The sequence below is a fragment of the Bison bison genome, unplaced genomic scaffold, assembly GCF_000754665.1.
Source record: "Bison bison bison isolate TAMUID 2011002044 unplaced genomic scaffold, Bison_UMD1.0 scf7180017864193, whole genome shotgun sequence".
Taxonomy (NCBI): domain Eukaryota; kingdom Metazoa; phylum Chordata; class Mammalia; order Artiodactyla; family Bovidae; genus Bison; species Bison bison.
Genome location: NW_011494765.1, coordinates 2,043,273 through 2,063,677, shown reverse-complemented (window position 1 = coordinate 2,063,677; position 20,405 = coordinate 2,043,273). Strand labels below are relative to the sequence as shown.

General features: G+C 38.7%; 1 protein-coding gene across 4 annotated transcripts in view; it reads left to right on the top strand.

Annotated features, from left to right (window-relative positions):
* Positions 1 to 20,405, top strand: part of NR6A1 (nuclear receptor subfamily 6, group A, member 1) — a 68,503-nt gene that overhangs the window by 23,674 nt on the left and 24,424 nt on the right. For 3 of the 4 annotated variants that reach the window (XM_010844039.1, XM_010844038.1, XM_010844041.1), the window contains exons 2-3: positions 6,183 to 6,425; positions 16,305 to 16,360. In XM_010844039.1, the coding sequence (XP_010842341.1) occupies positions 6,183 to 6,425; positions 16,305 to 16,360 (299 nt within the window). The remainder of the gene's footprint in view (positions 1 to 6,182; positions 6,426 to 16,304; positions 16,361 to 20,405) is intronic. The other variant, XM_010844040.1, reaches the window with a different exon arrangement.

The following is a 20,405-nucleotide window of genomic DNA, read 5'->3' as shown; positions in this document are numbered from 1 at the left end:
CACCAGCCCCAAGCATCCAGTACCGTGCATCGAACCTGGACTGGCGACTCGTTTCATACATGATATTATACATGTTTCAATGCTATTCTCCCAAATCTCCCCACCCTCTCCCTCTCCCACAGAGTCCATAAGACTGATCTATACATCAGTGTCTCTTTTGCTGTCTTGTACACAGGGTTATTGTTACCATCTTTCTAAATTCCATATATATGCGTTAGTATACTGTATTGGTGTTTTTCTTTCTGGCTTACTTCACTCTGTATAATAGGTTCCAGTTTCATCCATCTCATTAGAACTGATTCAAATGTATTCTTTTTAATGGCTGAGTAATACTCCATTGTGTATATGTACCACTGCTTTCTTATCCATTCATCTGCTGATGGGCATCTAGGTTGCTTCCATGTCCTGGCTATTATAAACAGTGCTGCGATGAATATTGGGGTACATGTGTCTCTTTCCCTTCTGGTTTCCTCAGTGTGTATGCCCAGCAGTGGGATTGCTGGATCATAAGGCAGTTCTATTTCCAGTTTTTTAAGGAATCTCCACACTGTTCTCCATAGTGGCTGTACTAGTTTGCATTCCCACCAACAGTGTTAGAGAGTTCCCTTTTCTCCATACCCTCTCCAGCATTTATTGCTTGTAGACTTACGGATTGCAGCCATTCTGACTGGCGTGAAATGGTACCTCATAGTGGTTTTGATTTGCATTTCTCTGATAATGAGTGATGTTGAGCATCTTTTCATGTGTTTGTTAGCCATCTGTATGTCTTCTTTGGAGAAATGTCTATTTAGTTCTTTGGCCCATTTTTTGATTGGGTCATTTATTTTTCTGGAGTTGAGCTGTAGGAGTTGCTTGTATATTTTTGAGATTAGTTGTTTGTCCGTTGCTTCATTTGCTATTATTTTCTCCCATTCTGAAGGCTGCCTTTTCACCTTGCTAATAGTTTCCTTTGTTGTGCAGAAGCTTTTAAGTTTAATTAGGTCCCATTTGTTTATTTTTGCTTTTATTTCCAATATTCTGGGAGGTGGATCATAGAGGATCCTGCTGTGATGTATGTCGGAGAGTGTTTTGCCTATGTTCTCCTCTAGGAGTTTTATAGTTTCTGGTCTTACGTTGAGATCTTTAACCCATTTTGAGTTTATTTTTATGTATGGTGTTAGAAAGTTTTTGAATTCTGATTTCAGTTTCACTCCTGGCTATATAACCAATTAAATTTCCTTACGTCTTTAAGCTGGGCTGCCCTTGTGGCTTAGCTGGTAAAGAATCCACCTGCAATGCGGGAGACCTGTGTTCGGCCCTGATGTTCAGGGGGTTGGGAACATCCCCTGGAGAAGAAAAAGGCTACCCACTCCAGTATTCTGGCCTGGAGAATGCCATGGACTGTATAGTCCATGGGGTTGCAAAGAGCTGGTCATGACTGAATGACTTTGATTCACTCACTCACCTCTTTAAGCTTCATTTTTCCCATTATAAAATGTATATCATTTTTATAGCATTATATCATCAATAATTATAAAATACTATGTGTTTACTGGTGACTGAATGACTTTCATTCACTCACTCACCTCTTTAAGCTTCATTTTTCCCATTGTAAAATGTATATCATTTTTATAGCATTATATCATCAATAATTATAAAATACTATGTGTTTACTGGTGTTTGCTGATAGCTGCAAATATATAAGACTAATTGAGCCTTAAATTAAGGAGAACAAACCATTCAGTTCTGGTTACTTGGTTTTATGAGAAATTTTGATACTGTATGATTAAGACTAAGAAATAGAAGAATTCACAGTTAGGAACTCCATTTATCTTTAAGTGAATGATTGGTTTACGAATTAGGCTAGGTTATACATATATTTTTTGCCCGCAAGCACATGACTCAAGGCAATGAGGAAGGCTTCAGGTTAACAGACTTTGGCTCAGTGTAAAGTAAAACTTTTGAACCATTAAAACCATCTAAAATGGAATGAATGGAATGAAGTACCTTATTGAGCCACTGGAGATGTGCAAGTAGAGTATGGGGTAACTAACCCCTTGTCTAGGAATATCATAGAGGGAATGCATGCCTCAGGTCAACTTGTTCAAGACAACTTTAAAGGCCCCTTCTAACTCCAAGATTCCTGGTTATATGAGGATAATGATACCTCTCACAGTCATTGTGATGAATAAATAGTACATGTAAAAACTTGAACATTGCATGGTACACGACCGAATTTTTTTTTTCCATATCTACAAGATAAAAATAATCCTTGCCTGGGTCTTGGTACAGGTGAGATAAGGAATGTAAACATGCTTTAAATACCCTTCAAGTCCTTTATAAGAATAGGAGTTGCAAAAACCTATCTGACATCTGGCCAAGAACCATTTAGGGACATTTTGCTTATGTTTGTTCATTTACAAAGTAAAACATTGGATTTTTAGCTTTTGTATGTTTGTTTTTCAAGAGGAGAAAGGCCTGACTTACTTGCATAGACTGAATAAATCTGACTTGCTTTGGCCACAGAGTATGTTAGTTAGGTGCATAGACTTTGGGGGTCCCAGCCCTAGCTCCCTTTCTTACTGGCTGGGTGACTGTTGAAAAGTGATATCACCTCATGAGCTTCATGAGTTTCTTCACCTATAAAGTAGGGTACCTCATTTAGGTTTGTGGTGGTGATTCAGCACAATAACATGTGTTACGTGCTTGGCTGAGAGCCTACACCCAGGTGCTCAGTTAACAATAGCTTCTTCTGTTATTTCCCGCTTCCCTGGTGGCTTAAACCATAAAGAATCTGCCCGCAATGCTGGAGACCCAGGTTCAGACCCTTTGTTGGGAAGATCCCCTGGAGAAGGAAATGGCTATCCACTCCAGTATTCTTGCCTGGAGAATTCTGTGGACAGAGGGGCCTGGTGAGCTATAGTCTGTGGGCTCAGACAGGACTGAGGGAGTAACATTCACTCTTCTGTTATGATCTTTCCCTACATGCTATAAGAGAAATTTGCCAAATGCTTCTTTGAAGGGCTACAAGTTTGATTGGAAGAGGGCCTTTCTCATTTATGTTTGAGAAGCTTCCGTCTGAGTTGGTTTCCTAGTCTGTGGCATAGACAAGGGTTTATAGAAGCAAAACATGGCAATAAGAATAGCTATGGCCAAAGAAAGCAGTCAGAGGACCCCAAGAGAATCTAGTCTCTGCACCCATCAGTGGAGAAGTATCTCCCTCTAGTCCTTGATGTCAGTGTGGCCTCTTTAATGCTTATGAAAAGAGCAAGCATGTTACAAGACATGAGCAGATTCTTAAAAGGTCTGTATTTGATTGTTCTGGGGGGGCCTTTGCTCCTTGATCCATCGAGATGCTGCACAGAATGCCTACAAGTGCTGTATGAAGACGTTATTGATCACCAGTCCTGAGACTGGCAGATTAAGCTCAGCCACTTCCTAAATGGACTAGTTACTTAACTTTTTTTGAGATCTCTAAATGTATTCATTTACAAAATAGTGATAACAATTGTACTCATCTATGGGATTATGAGAATTACATGACACAACACAAAGAAAGCACACTGCCTAGTTGTAGGTGTTCAGTGAAATCATATCCATGAGGTGTAGTTCTTGTAGATATTGATTAATTATAACCATTTTAAAGTCTATTCTCGCAGAGTTCTTGTATATATTTTAATGTATGCATATAATAGAATATTGACAACTTTAAAATTAGAAAATTTAGATTCTCCGTAGCCAATCACGATTTCCTGACAGTATTCCATGTCCTATTTCTAAGCCCCTTCAGCAGCTCAAGCCCAGCACTTTAAGAGGTTTCATCTCACACATAGTGCTGTTGTCACGCCATTCATTGGCCTATTTGGCCTTGCCTGGTTTAGTTTTTTAATTTGCTATTGTAACTTTGCGCTAATGTTTTCCTTGAGCTTCCTTTGAATTTTTTAAAGGAAAAGAAAAGGAATGCTTATTATACCAGTGCCACTTTATAGGAAATCTTAGCCAAGTTTCTTTTAGCTGCAAATAACATAAACATATTTAAGTTAGCTTAAGGAAGGATTGTGTTATAGAAACTGATATTCCCATGTTTATCAATTTGACCAAAGTTAGGAAGTGAATACAGATCTCAGAAAGACTTAGAAAGGTCTATAACTAGGAACTGTTCAAAAAACCTAGGCAATTCCCCTTTTTGTATGTCTTTCCCTATTTCCTTAGCTGTGTGGTCTCATATGTCTGCTTTTCTCTGCATACCTGCTATTTGCTGTGTGACTCTGAGCAAGACTCTTAATAGGTCTGTGTCCTTGTATGAAAAAAAAATGCATTAGTTTCCTATGTTGCTGTTAAAAACTACCAGAAACTGGGTGGCTTAAAATGACAAAAATTTGTTCTTTCACAATTCTAGAAGCCAGAAATCCGGAGTCAATAAGCTGAAATGAAGGTGTGGGCAGAGCCACACTTTCTTTAGAGGTTCTGAGGGAAAATCCATTATTTGCCTCTTTGAGCTTGTAGTGGCTGCTGGTTAGTCCTTGGCTTGTGGCCAGTGTTTCCCTCTGTCTTCACATCACCTTCCCCTGAACACGTGTGTGTGCTCCTGCATGTGCACGTCCTCTGCTATCTATATCAAGTCTCCCTCTAGTCTCTCTTATAAAAACGTATGTGATTAGGCATAGAGAACAGACATGTGGTTGGGGAGGGTAGGGGAAGAATGGATTGGTTATTTGAGATTAGCAGATGCAAACTACTATATAGAGAATGGGTAAACAAGGTCCTGCTGTACAACACAAGGAACTATTGTCAATGTCCTGTGGCAAATCACAATAGAAAAGAATGTGAAAAAGAGTGTACATCTGTATAACGAATCACTTTGCTGTAATTGACACAAAATTGATCAACTATACTTCAATAAAATAAATTTTAAAAAACCATGTGAGGACTTCCCAGTGATGCAGTGGTTAAGACTCTGTCTGCACTTTCAGTGCAAGGGATGAGGGTTTGATCCCTGATTGGGGAATGAAGATTCCACATGCCATGTTGTGCAGGAAAAACAAAAAAAGTAATTGCAAGTAGGCCCACTTTTATAATCTGCCCTTAATGTGGTTATATCTACAAAGACTTTTTTTTCTTATAACATTTACAGGTTCTAGGTATTAGGACCTGATATCTTTGAATGGCCTTTATCTAGCCTACTACAAATGGGGATCATAAAGACATATCTCAAATTTGGCAAATAATAAAGGCTGTATAAATGCTAGCCTCGTTCCTTCTCTATATCCTTTCTGTATATACCATTATGCCCTTCTTTAACATTGCTTTCACATACTTTTCTGGAATGTTACTATCACTTTAAGAGTGAACCTATTTGGATGATAATGAAAATAATAGCTATCATTTATTAACTGTCTATGGTAGCCCAGGCACTATATACTGTGCTTGAGTATTTTATACAATATAAACTCAATATATATAAATATATGCTTGAGTATTTTATAAAAACGCACAGTGTTTTATAAAATAACTGTGCTTGAGTATTTTATCCGTGTTATATAGATGACAGTAAAATCCCCATTTTACAGATGAGAGAAACTCAGCTCAGAGAAGTGACGTAACTTAATTTGCCCAAGTTCACCCACCTGCTAAGTGCTGGAACTAGGGTACAACTAAGAACCTTTAATTTTGAGGGCTGTGTCCTTATACCTTGCTTGTGACTGAGTGCGGTTCATATCTCTGGTCTTCTGCCTTGTCCTCTGATCAGAATCTTTCCAGGAGGTTTCTTTTTTTCTGTTTTTTGTTTTAATTGATGTATAGTTGAGCATGGAAGCTTCTCCACTGGTTAATAATTTTAACTATCATTTATTGGGTGTATACCATATGCTAGACACTTACATACATGATAAGTAATCCTTATCACCTTCCTACAGGGTAGGTGGTAGGCTACCGCTAAAGAAAGTAAGGGAGAGGGAAAAGCCTTCCACATTTCTGATTTGGATACTCTAAGTGATGATGAAACTCAGAGAACATGAGGTCTTTTTTAGTTAGGCTTTGTTTGTGGAATCTACAGGTAGATGAAGGAGTTTGTTCCTACAGCAAGATGCCACTTCTGCTAGTTAGTCTGGAGGTTATGTTCAGGATCTACCCAGGGTTGCTTCTTTTAGAACTGCAGGCTTAAAGCCATCATTCCCACTATGTTCTAACTTTCATGTGTTCAGTTTCTGTTCCAGATGATCGCGCTGAACAACGAACCTGTCTCATTTGTGGGGACCGTGCCACAGGCTTACACTATGGAATCATCTCCTGTGAGGGCTGCAAAGGGTTTTTCAAGCGGAGCATTTGCAACAAGCGGGTATACCGGTGCAGTCGTGACAAGAACTGTGTCATGTCTCGGAAGCAGAGGAACAGGTGCCAGTACTGCCGCCTGCTCAAATGCCTCCAGATGGGGATGAACCGGAAAGGTGAGTGGTGCTTGGAGCTCTACTGCCCACCCTTCACCCATCACTTTATCTTCAGTGTCAGCTAGTAAGCCTTGGAGTTAGACATTTCCTACGCCTACAGTCTATACCAGGCCTTGTACTGTGTATGTACTCATAATCCAAAAGTGAATCTGCCTACAAGGATCTCCCAGATTAGGTGGGTAAAAGACAGATGAGGCATTAAGGATCCTGTGAAAAGGAGTGCACAGGCTCCATGTGGCAAGACCCCAATCAACAATCAGGTGATAATAACTAGGATTAATATACTCCACTAGTTTTTTCAGGGCATAATGAAAAGAAGTAGGAATTTTATATGAAAAGACAAGAAAGCTGTAGGTCCCCTGAATGTGTTGTCATTCTGTTTGGTAGAATCATGGCATACTCAGGTTAGACATGCCCAGAAATCTGCATCCAAGTTGGTGAAGAATTGGGGATTTATTGGCAAGTTTTCCAAGAGCCATTAGCTTAAAATGACACAAATAAACCAATATTCTAAGGGAGTTGGCCTGGAGGGCAGCTTTGAAGAATGAATTGGGCTGATGGAAGCAGAAAAACCCCTAGAGAGTTTTTAGAAGGGTCCAGAAGAAGCTGAAGGGGAAAGTAATGGCATGGATGGTGACATACTGAGTATTTGGCCTTACCAGAAATTGAAACTGAAGACTCAAATTAATAGTAAATTAATTAATAAAGAGTGGGGCAAAATGTTGACCTTTGTAGGTGCTAAATTTGAAGTACCTGAGAAGGACACCCATAGACATCCACTAAGGAAGTTGGATCTATAAATTGGATTGGAACTGAGGTGACAAGCCCTGCCTACAAGTAGAAGTTTGTGGAGCTGTTGGCATAGAGTAGTAAAGTTTTGTTAGTGGGTAGAAATCACCCACAGAGAAAACTTGGATATAAAAGAGAAAGCCAGTGTCAGAACTGTAGGAATATTCTCATGGAGGGTGGAGAGTGGTGCAATGTACTTCAGTAAAAGAGCCCAGACTCAGGAGGCAGAGGTTGATGACAGACTAGATCTGTGACCTTGGACAGTTTGTTTTATGTCTCTAATGCTCAATAATCTTTACCTTTATAGTGATATAATACTTTCAGAGCTCTCTAGAAGGTTAAATATGACAGTGTATATAAAATACTCAGCAAGTTATTAGGAGCTCATAGTAGTAGTATGGGGTGGGGATTAGTCAGATTTAATGAATTGTTCAACTTTTGGTTTTGTAGATACACTCAGATATCCTTCAGACTGATTTTTTAAATTGTATATGTTTTTAAAATTGTAAACTTGCCTATTACAAAGAAAGGTGAGAGATAACGGGCTTCCCAGGTGGCTGAGTGGTGAAGAATTCACTGGCTGATGCAGGAAACGCTGGTCCATGGGGTCCTTCCTCTCCCTGAAAATCCTCTCCCTTCCCCACTGTCAGTTTATCCTATAGAAATCCCCCAGTACCAAACAAGTAATGTCTTGAAGAGAGAGTCTGGTCATTCATCTGTCTCATATTTATCTAATTTGGTTTTGGTCTCCAGTTTTCTCCGCTTCCTTTGTTGCCCTCATTGAGAGAGTGGGACTGTTAGTCGCTCAGTCATGTCCGACTCTTTGCAACCCCATGGACTAGCCCCCCAGGCTCCTCTGTAGGATTTCCCAGGCAAGAAAACTGGAGTGGGTTGCCATACTCTTCTCCAGGGGATCTTCCTCACCTAGGGATTGAACCTGAGTCTCCTGCATTGCAGGCAGATTCTTTATCTGAGCCACCAGGGCCTTCATTGAGTTTTATCAAAGCATGTTTATGGGTTGCCTTCTTGACTGTTCTCTGATGAACCATCCTGTTTATTCAGCGTGTTAAGATTCTGAGGCTTCCAGCCAAATTTGCCTGTTTCAGAGAAGAAGAAGCTTATCCACAGAAACCGTCTAACCATATCTCGGAGAAAATGACACAGGAGGTGTGAGGGATGTAAAGCTGCCTTTATTTGCATGCCAAGCAGGCAGGCTCAGTTGCACAGTGAAGGCTTTGTCTCAGAGAGAAACCCTGCCACCTACTGGTTGGTGCTGAGAAAGCAGAATTAAAATCGCAGTTGCCACTGGAGTATTTCGGGGGCAATAGAACTATGGTGTTTGACACATAATTTTATGTATCTTGTCAAAACCTATAGAACTGAACACCACAAAAGAAGTGAATTTTACTGTATATAATTTTTTTGAGCAACCATTATTGAAAGGGGAGGAGATAAACTGTAGCCTATGGCAAATGAATCTAACTAATAATAAAACTAAATCACAAAGACTCATTGAAGAGAATGAAGAAGAAAAGAGCTAGCCTTGGAAAATAGCATTTTGATTGTATACTATTAAAACTAAAGACAAAAAGAACTGTATATAAACAAAGCACTCTGATTTATAAATTTGATTCTCTCAAGGTTATGGTTTAGGAATTCTTTCACTACTTTGTATACTGGGATTGAACACATAAGTAAATATATTGTTGATAATGAGAGTTGAGTTTCTCAAAACGGAAAGAAGTTATAAATCAGGAAAGAGGAAGGCTAGAATGAAACCTCAGATGCTAGATTAGACTCAGAGGTTGTTGTAACATGGATTCATGTTTAGATAGATTAAAAAAAAATAGTTGTGTATGTAGATACATGGATTTGGTATATATACATGTATTGCCCGACTAGGCATTGTGAGGAGCTAGAAGCAGTTACAACCCCAAGAGTAATGAGCACACCTAGTATCCATGCCTTGGTTTCTTACTATCAGTAAAAGGAATCAAGACTCCCTGGAGAACTGGTTGACTTTAGGACTGAGGCAGGGAATATATAAGATGAGTCTGGAGCATCTTGTGGTGCCAAAAAGAATGTGCTATAGATATAGATATATGTTAGTTTATATTAGTTCATAACCCAAAGAATAAAATATCCATGAGTTCATACTGATAAAACGAATTGAATAAATAGAGGAATGATGGTTCTTCCTTACTGAAGAATTCTAATTAGTAAGTGTAGAGAAAATAAGAGAAATGGAAAGTCACCATTAGAGCACTATAGTAGTTGCTATAGGCAAGATCTACTGATGGATGCTAAAATAAAAGGCCATAGATTTAAACAGAATTAGAATATTTAAAAGTCTCAGAATATTTAGTAATTACAAAAAGAAAAATAGTACTTTTCAGTATTCTGACAGATATTCTTTAGCCAAGAGATCAAGAGTAACATGAGTGTGTTTACATGGACATGATGGATCCCCAGTATGATCACTAAGAAGGGCACACATGCACATGTACACACACAGGGATGGAGAGAGTCATTCCCCAATCAAATCACGAGAAAACATACAAGCCCAAATCGAGCAATATTCTTCAGAATAACTGGCATTCTACAAAAGTCTCCAAAAGTGTCAAGGTCATAAAAGATAAAGACTAAGAAGCTGTCACAGACTGGAGGAGACTATGGAAACATGACAACTACATGCATTGTGAGATCCTGGGTTGGATTCTGAAACAGGAAAAGGATATTAGTAGAACTAGGAAAATCTGAATAAAGTCTTTGGTGAATAGTGTTGTGCAAAGTTAATTTTCTAGTTCTGATGAATGGTCTGTGGCTATGTAAGCTTAGTTTACAGAAGGGAAAGCTGGGTGAGGGTATATGGAAATTCTCTGTATTATTTTACCAGTGTTCTATAAATCTAAACTTGGCCTCAAATTTTAAAGATTAACTATTTAAAAATACAGCTGCCATGTGTACCTTCAGGCTATGTCCCCCATCTTTGACACAGATATCTTTTCAGAACTCAGAATTGGCTGGTCAGGAAATTAGTTAACAAATCAATGAGGGAGATTTAAATAATGGTGGAAAGTAGAGGCTGGACCCTTTCTTTTCATCCCCACTATTACCTGAGTGCCCCCAATACACGTTCTTCTCACACATCTTGCAGTCTTTAGGTAAAGTCAGGAGTCCTCAGAATAATTTTTAAGACTACTCTGGCATCCCTTTCCTCCCCTCCATATGGGGGAAGAATTATGTGCTCTTCCCACATAAAGCAGTTCTCTTAAGAACTCAAGGATGTTTCATATTTTGGCAGCTTTGCACATTTGGTTTTATCTTCCTGGAATATTCTACCCCCTTTTTCTTCACCTGACTTATTCACTCAGTTTTTATTTGTAATATCTTCTAAGAAGCCTTCTCTGACACCACCCCGCACTCACCCGATGACCTTCTTGTACTTCCGTAACCCATTTTTGCCCTCTGCACAGTACTGATCACCTTGTGCTCTTTGTCTGTTCCCCCCATTATTGAGTGATCCTTTCAAGGGCTGTGACCAAGTCTTACTTTTCTCTTATATCCCTTTTGGTGTAGGATGCTTCCTGGTTTGATGAATTGACTGTGGTTGGTCAGGGATAGGGGAGACTGGATAGGAAGTTGGGTGAGGGGAATATTGTTAAAATCATTAGGGGCAAGAGGAAACTACACTGATCCACATGGGAAATTCATGTCAATTAAGTAGTTTTGTGGAAATATAAAATTCCCCTAACTTTGTTGTCTCATAACTTGCTAGATAACTAGTTCAAAAGTCCTCCAAGTCAACCTTCTTGGAGGAGGTTGGTGTTTGTAAAAGACATTGTGAGATAGTGATGCTGTGGCATTGCCATGTCACTTGACCAGGATAAACACAGAGTACCGTGAAGGAGAGAAAAGATTTTAGCAGAAATCTTAAAGGAAAAGAAGCTCAAACTCCTTAGAAACTTAAAGAGCTTTGTAAAAATGATTCCCGCTTCAGTCACTCTTCCTTAATGTGTATTATTAACTATTTGAGAGTAAGTTGAAGATTGATTCCCCTTTGCTTCTCACATAATTACAGCACTGTTATCAAAATCAGGAAATTTAACATGACATAATACTATTAATATGAAATTAAAAGATGTATGCTCCTTGGAAGAAAAGCTATGACAAATCTTCACAGTGTGTTAAAAAGCAGAGATATCACTTGCTGACAAGTCATCCATATAGTCAAAGCTATGGTTTTTCTAGTAGTCATGTATGGATATGAGAGTTGGACCATAAAGAAGGCTGAGCGCTGAAGAATTGATGCCTTGGAACTGTGGTGCTGGAGAAGACTCTTGAGAGTCCCTTGGACTGCAAGGAGATCAATCCAGTCAATCCTAAAGGAAATCAACCCTAAATTTTCATTGAAAAAACTGGTGGTAAAACCAAAGCTGCAATACTTTGGGCACCTGCTGTGAAGAGCCAACTCATTGGAAAAGACCCCGATACTGGAAAAGATAAAGAGCAAGAGGAGAAGGGGGTGACAGACAGTTGGATGGTATCACTAACTCAATGGATATAAGTTTGAGCAAACTCAGGGAGATAGTGAAGGACAGGGAAGCCTGGCATGCTGCAGTTCATGGGGTTGCAGAGAGTCGGGCATGACTTAGCAACTGAACTGCAACAATACTATTAATTAATTGCCCATCATATTTAAGTTTCACTTGTTATCCCAATGTCCCTTGTAGCAATTTCTATTTTCTAATCCAGGAGCCAGTCCAAAATCACACATTGTATTTAGTTCTTAGGTCTCTTTCAGTTCAGTTCAGTTCAGTCGCTCAGTTGTGTCCGACTCTTTGTGACCCCATGAATCGCAGCACACCAGGCCTCCCTGTGCATTACCAACTACCGGAGTTCACCCAGACTCACGTCCATCGAGTCAGTGATGCCATCCAGCCATCTCATCCTCTGTCGTCCCCTTCTCCTCCTGCCCCCAACCCCTCCCAACATCAGAGTCTTTTCCAATGAGTCAACTCTTCGCATGAGCTGGCCAAAGTACTGGAGTTTGAGCTTTAGCATCATTCCTTCCAAAGAAATCCCAGGGCTGATCTCCTTCAGAATGGACTGGTTGGATCTCCTTGCAGTCCAAGGGACTCTCAAGAGTCTTCTCCAACACCACACTTCAAAAGCATCAATTCTTCGGCGCTCAGCTTTCTTCACAGTCCCAACTCTCACACCCATACATGACCACTGGAAAAACCATAGCTTTGACTAGACAGACCTTTGTTGGCAAAGTAATGTCTCTGCTTTTGAATATGCTATCTAGATTGGTCATAACTTTCCTTCCAAGGAGTAAGCGTCTTTTAATTTCATGGCTGCAGTCACCATCTGCAGTGATTTTGGAGCCCCCAAAAATAAAGTCTGACACTGTTTCCACTGTTTCCCCATCTATTTCCCATGAAGTGATGGGACCAGATGCCATGATCTTCGTTTTCTGAATATTGAATTTTAAGCCAACTTTTTCACTCTCCTCTTTCACCTTCATCAAGAGGCTTTTTAGTTTCTCTTCACTTTCTGCCAAACTGTGTTGTAAAACAGCATGGCATATTCAGGAACTAACAGTTCTCTATAGGTACAATGTAACATTTGTGGCATAAGATGAGAATGGAGAGTCTCATAAGAACCAGATCCCAGAGAATCTTGAATGCCAAGCATGGGAACTTGAATTTAATTAACCCATAGACCACAATGAACCCAGGGGATTTTGAGCAGGGGTTTGATGTAGTTAGCTTTGTGTCCGTCTTTCTGGTTTCGTTGGTTTCGTTGGCTGCCCACCCCTAAGCAGGTGAGGAATGCGTTCTAGAGCAGGAAAAATATTTGTGCTTCTTCTAAGCAGATAGGAGAACCGTAGCTGATGCCATTTTTTTAGGTTTAGATGAGAAGTGCAGCATAACTCTTTCTGTGATCCTACCCAAATGCCCTTTGTTTTGTTAAGTTCACTACCAGAAAGACTCAGCCCTGCTGAAAAACTTGCTCTTAACTCAGTGTAGCATCAAGGAACAAGTACAGCTTTAGAATAAGAAGACCTAAATTGAAATCCCTGTTTTATCAATTCTTAACTGAGTAACCTTGAACAAGTCCCTTTTTGTTTAAACTGCATAGGATATTAACGTATACTTTGTGTGTGTGTGCACGTGCTGCTGTTTTATTTTTTAATTAATTATTTTAATTGGAGGATAATTTCTTTACAATATTGAGATGGTTTTTGCCATATAGCAACATGAATCGGCCACGGGTATACGTGTGTCCCTCATCCTGAGCCACGCTCCTCCCACCCTCCCTCCCCACCCCTCTGGGTTGTCACCGAGCACTAGCTTTGGGTGCCCTGCTTCATGCATTGAGCTTGCACTGTCCATCTGTTTTATATACGGTATTGTACATGTTTCAGTGCTGTTCTCTTAAATCATCCCACCCTCGCCTTCTCCCACTGAGTCCAATAGTCTGTTCTTTACATCTGTAGCAAAGGAGGTACAGATGTAAAGAACAGACTTTTAATATATACTTTTTAAGGTTGTTGTGAGGATCAGTATATCTGAGTATGATATAAGTTTTAAAGTATGAGCCAAATTTTTGTTTTAACAGAGGCACTATGACATAATGTTGTTGCCCACACTTCAGGCAGTTTCATACCATTTTAACAAATGTTACCATCTCTGATTAAACCAGTACTATTGTTTATTTTATGTTCTTCTTTAAATTATCTTTTTGAAAATATCAAAGTGAATTTTCAAACAGTTTTTAGCACTTCAGTGAATGGAAAATCAGTATTTTTTTAATGCACATTAGAATAAATGTATAATTAAGAGATTATCTATGCACAACCTAAAATTATATTTCTCCAGTGGGGTGCACACACATTTTGGGAAATTATAGTGGTGGAAAGAAAGTTGGTCTTAATCTGATAGCCTGGGCTCCAAATCTTGATTCTAATATTTAGTTTCTATCACCCAAAGGAAAATATTTTTCTGAGCATTAGAGTTATTTGTTCAGTGGGAGTGATAATACTAATAATACTTCACTCATGGGTTAACTTTACGCATGACAATACCTAACATGTATATGCATTTCTTACTCCAGGTGGGGTTGAGGGACAACACAAGTTTTTAAATAACAGAACAAGAAATTGGTAAGATGTAAATCTTTAAAATTTATGGCACTTTAAACAAGAAGGAAAGCATGTTGAATTCCTTCTTCACCTCCAAGACATTGAGAGTGAAATATCAAGTGAGAAATATTCAGTGTTATACCTGCCAATGATAGATTTTTGTTCTGTACCTGTGAGCTGAAGCAAAGGTATATGTGAGATATCAGTATTGGAAATAGAAGTGTCTAAAGACTGTCACTGGCCCTGAAACAGCAGCAAGTAATTTTAAGATGTTTAGAACTTGAAATTAGGTTAAAAGAGAACAACCATTATGTCTCTAGGTAATATATATCTAGCTGTATATGTTTCTTGCCCCCAATTCACAGTAGCCTTTTAAAGTAGACTGTTACCTCCTACTTCGTAAGTGGAAAGTAGTCACTCAATCGTATTTAACTCTTTGCAACCCCATGAACTGCAGCCCACCAAGCTCCTCTGTCCATGGGATTTCCCAGGCAAGAATACTGGAGTGGGGTTGCCATTTCCTTCTCCAGGGAACTTCCCAACCCAGGGATCAAACCCAGGTCTCCTGCATTGCAGGCAGATTCTTTGACTTCTGAGCCACCAGGAAATGCCAAGCCCTATTCTTAGAGCTTTAGCTAAATTATATATAACCCTCACAATTCCCCATAAGACATGTTCCAATATTCCTCTGTTTTTCTGTAAAACTGAAATTCAGAGAGATGAAGAAACTTGTTTGTAATTACTCAGACCTAGCAAAAACAGGATTTAGATGCAAGCTTGTCTAAGTTGGAATGTGTATTCTTCTAAGACCAAGAATGATTTCTACTTTAAGGAAAATGAACTTCCTGTCAGCCTTTCAATTATCCCAGGTAACTGTTAGGCTTGGAGCCTTTACCTTTACAGGCAACCAACCATGCCCTAAGGACTTTATAGATTGGATAACTTAGCCTAGAAGTAAAAATACTGTATTTAAAAGTGGAAATATTCTTTTTGTCTCCAGAAATAGATGGGGAAACAGTGGAAACAGTGTCAGACTTTATTTTTTGGGTTCCAAAATCACTGCAGATGGTGATTGCAGCCATGAAATTAAAAGAGGCTTACTCCTTGGAAGGAAAGTTATGACCAGCCTAGATAGCATATTGAAAAGCTGAGACATTACTTTGCCAACAAAGGTCTATCTGGTCAAGGCTATGGTTTTTCCAGTGGTCATGTATAGATGTGAGAGTTGGACTGTGAAGAAAGCTGAGCTCTGAAGAATTGATGCTTTTGAACTGTGGTGTTGGAGAAGATTCTTGAGAGTCCCTTGGATTGCAAGGAGATCCAACCAGTCCATCCTAAAGGAGATCAGTCCTAGGTGTTCATTGGAAGGACTGATGCTGAAGCTGAAACTCCAGTACTTTGGCCAGCTCATGCGAAGAGTTGACTCATTGGAAAAAACTCTGATGCTGGGAGGGATTGGAGGCAGGAGGAGAAGGGGACGACAGAGGATGGGATGGCTGGATGGCATCACCGACTCGATGGACATGAGTTTGGGTAAACTGTAGGAGTTGGTGATGGACAGGGAGGCCTGGAGTGCTGTGATTCATGAGGTCGCAAAGAGTCGGACACGACTGAGTGACTGAACTGAACTGAACCTTCTTGAATTTATCAAGGCTTTCAAATTCATCATCCTGGTGGGATATTTGTAGCTGTAGGACTACTAATAATGCCATCATGTTTTTTGAGCATATTGAATGTATACAGTGTATGTATCCAGTGCCTTGGGAGTCCAAAAGTATCTGCTTCCTATGATGGAAAGAATATGTGCTTCAGGTCCAGAAAGACCTGTGTTTTAATCTTAGCTTCACCAATTACTACTTTGTGCTCTTGGCCAAATAAGTTTTCTCTTTGTGCCTAGTCTCTTGTGGGCGTGCTTCTTACTATTTTATATTTACTTCCAGCAATCAGAGAAGATGGCATGCCCGGAGGCCGGAATAAGAGCATTGGGCCAGTCCAGGTGAGTTCTGGGTCTTACTCTGTGTGGTGCACCCTGGAAGCTGAAGCCTCTAGACGCTCCTGAAGCTGCTCACCTTGATCCTTTTATCTGCTTCTGGTGGGGAGCCAGCTTTACTTTCATTCCTGTTAAACTGCTTTTACAACCTGGGTATGAATGTGTTTTGAAAATCTTAAATATATAAAGATAATAATTAAAGTTCTTGTGATCCCTCAACTTGCTTAAAGGATTTTTACAGAAGGTAAACCCAATTCTGGTTCTAAAGCATCCGTAGGATAATTTATTTGTTAACTTTTTGGCCACATGGCTTATGGGATCTTACTTCCCTGACCAGGGATTGAACCCAGGCCCTCAGCAGTGACAGCATGGAGTTCTAACCACTGGACTTCCAGGGAATTTGCCAGAGGATTTTTATATCAGTCACTTAAGGTTGTAGGTTGTAGTTAGTCTGGCAGAAATCAGCAAGACTACTTAGCTATTCAATGTTGTTAAAGGTATTTCCACCTAAAGTTCATTGCCTTATTTGTAAAGTGAGGAAGGTAATACATTCAGTCCCACAAACATTTACTCGATTAATACTTACTGTTTACCAGACCCCCTGTACTGTAAACTCAGTCTAGTGGGAAAGACATGTTTTTGAAAAGCTGGGTTAAAGGTAGGTGAAACTGGTGGCAAAGCAGTTAAAAGGATTTTATAGGATTTCCCTGGTGATCCAGTGGTTAAGGCTCCATGCTTCCATTGCGGGGGATGTGGGTTCTATCCCTAGTTGGGGAGATAAGATCCCACATACCATGTGAGCCCCCCCCCCCGCCCCCACAAGAAAAAAGCGGGAGGCGGGGGGAGAATGTTACAGAAGTCCAGGCAAGAGATATAGACTGGTTTCAAGTAGGGCAGTAATAGTGCAGATTGAGGAAAGGGAATAGATTCAAGAAATATTTAATAGGTAAAATTGATAGCAGTTATCCAGTTGAATGTGAGGGAATGAGAGAAAGACAGGAATTCAGAGTTGTCTTAAGACATACACTGATGATGTATGGGAGGGTTTTCTGTCCTGTGAGCCTGGTATACATATGCAATCAGTTGGATTCTCTTTTTAATCAAACATTTTTATTCATTTATTCAAATCATGTATATGTCTTGCAAATTAATATATTTCACTCTCCATTCATATCTGCTCTATTTTGTGTGATAAAAACATATAACATGAAATATACCTCCCTAACAAATTAAGTGTACAATACAGTGGTGTCAACTATATGCACATTTTGTATAGCAAATCTCTAGAACTTTTTTTTTAAGCTTGTGACTGAAACTTCAATAGTAATTCCGTATTTCTCCCTCCCCCCAGTCCCTGACAACCATCATTCTACTTTCCCCTTCTAAGAGTTTGACAACTTTTGATACATTATATAAGTGGAATCATGCAGTACTTGTCCTTTTGTGATTGCCTTATTTCACTTAGCATAATGTCCTTAAGATTCATCCATGTTGTAGCACATGATAGGATTCCTTCCTTTTTAAAGCTGAGTAATACTCCATTTTTGTATATAGCACATTTTGGGTTTTTTGTTTTTGCTCTATGGTTTTGTTCTATGGTTTTTGCTTTTAATTTTTATTGAAGTATAGTTGATTTACAGTGTTGTGTTTCTGTTGTACAACAAAGTGAATTAGTTACACATATATCCACTCTTGTTTTAGATTCTGTTCCCATTATAGGCCATTACTGAGTGCTGAGTAGAGTTCCCTGTACTGTAGAATAGGTCCCTTTTAGTTACCTATTTTATAGATAGTAGTAGTATAGGAGATTCTCAATCCCAATCTCCCAATTTTTCCCCCACCCATTACCCCTCTGGTAACCATAAGTTTGTTTTCTACGTAAATTCATTTGTACTATTTTTTTTAGATTCCACATAAAAGCTATATCATATGATATTTGTCTTTCTTTAGCTTACTTTCACTCAGTATGACAATCTCTGGGTCCCATCCATGTTGCTGCAGATGGCATTATTTCTTCTTTTATTTCATTCTTTTTTTATGGCTAAATAATATTCCACCATATATATGTACCACACCTTTATCCATTCCTCTGTTGATGGACATTTAGGTTGCTTCCATGGCCTGGTTATTGTAAGTAATATGTAGCACATTTTGTTTATTCATCCATTGATGGACAGTTAGATTGTTTCTACCTCTTGGCTTGTAGTGACAGTGGCCTTGGCTACAATGAACATGGGAGTGCAAATATCACTTCAAGATCCTAATTTCAGCTCTTTTGGATAAATACCCTGAGTGGGATTACTGTGTCATATGGTAATTTTGTTTTTAAGTTTTTGAGAAACCTCCATACTATTTTTATGTAGTTACACACCATTTTATGTTCCCACCCAAGTGCACAGGGTTCTAATTTTCCCCATCCTCTCCAGCACTTCTTGTTTTCTTGGGGGTTTTTGTTTGTCTGTATAGTTGTTTGTTTGATTCTGGCCATCCAAATAAGTATGAGGTGATCTCTCATTATGGCTTTGATTTGCATTTCCCTGGTGATTGGTGACATTGAGCATCTTTTCTTATGCCTTTTGGGTATTCATGTGTTTTCTTTGGAGAAATACCTATTAAGTATTTTGCTATTTTTTAATCAGGCTGATTAGTTTAGTTGACTATTGGGTTGTAGGAATTCCCTATATATTTTGAATATTAACCTTTATCAGATACGTGGTTTGTAAAAATTTTCTGGATGGTGCCTATTCACTTTGTTGACTTTGTTTTGCAGAAATCTTTAGTTTAATGTAATTCCATTTGTCTGTTTTTGCTTTGGTGTCATAGTCACAAATTCATTGATAAATTAGGCTTATTGGATTAACACATATGAGCTACTATATATAAAATAGATAAGCAACAGGATAATACTTTATAGCACAGGGAATTACACACATTATCTTATACCTATAATGGAATAGACTCTGCAAAAATACTGAATCATTGTGCTATAAACCTGAAACTAACACAATGTTGTAAATCATCTACTTCAATGTAAAAAAAAAATTAGTGTCAAGAAACTTTTTCTCTATGTTTGCTTTTAGGAGCTTTTTTAATTTTATGTTTGTCTTTAATCCATTGAGTTGCATATAGTGTGGGTAAAACTCTAATTCCATTCTTTTGCATATGGATAGCTGGTTTTCCCAGAGGCTCTCCTTTTCCCATTGTGTAGTCTTGCCAGCTTTGTCAAAGATATTTTGACTGTATGTCTGGGCTTATTTGGGGGATCTGTATATCTGTCCTTGTGCCAGCACTTTACTGTTTTGATTACTTTAGCTTTGTAATATGTTTTGAAATCAGAAAATGCAAGGCCTCTAGCTTTGTTGTTCTTTCTCAGGATTGTTTTGGCTGTTTGGGGTTCTTTGTGATTTCATATGAATTTTAGGATTTTTTTTTTTCTGCAGAAAAAAATGCCATTGGAATTTTGATAGGGATTGCATTGAATCTATAGGACACTTCAGAGAGTATGGAGTTTTTAACAATGTTAAGTCTGTAAACACAGGATGTCTTTCCATTTATTTGTGTCTTTAATTTCTTTCACCTCCTTAGTTAAGTTTATTCCTAAGTATTTTATTCTTTTTTAATGCTATTGTAAATGAGATTGCTTTCTTAATTTTCTCTTCAGGTAATTCATTGTTAGTATATAAAAATGCAACTGATTTTCCGTGTTGGCTTTGTATCCTACAGCCTTGCTGAATTCTTTGATTAGTTCTAATAGCTTTTTGTTGACGTCTTTAAGACATAGAAAGACTGTATGTCTTGTGTGAACAGAAATAGTTGTACTTCTTCCTTTCTAACTTGAATGGCTTTTCTTTATTTCTTTTTTTTAAATTTGCCTAGTGCTCTGCGAGGACTTCCATTAATATCTAGAATAAATGTGGTAAGAGTGGGCATCCTTGCCTTGATCCTAATCTTAGAGGAAAAACTTTCCATTTTTTACCATTGGGTATGATATTAGCTATGGGCTTTTCACATATAGTCTTTATTTGTATTTGTTCATTTTATATTTAGATAC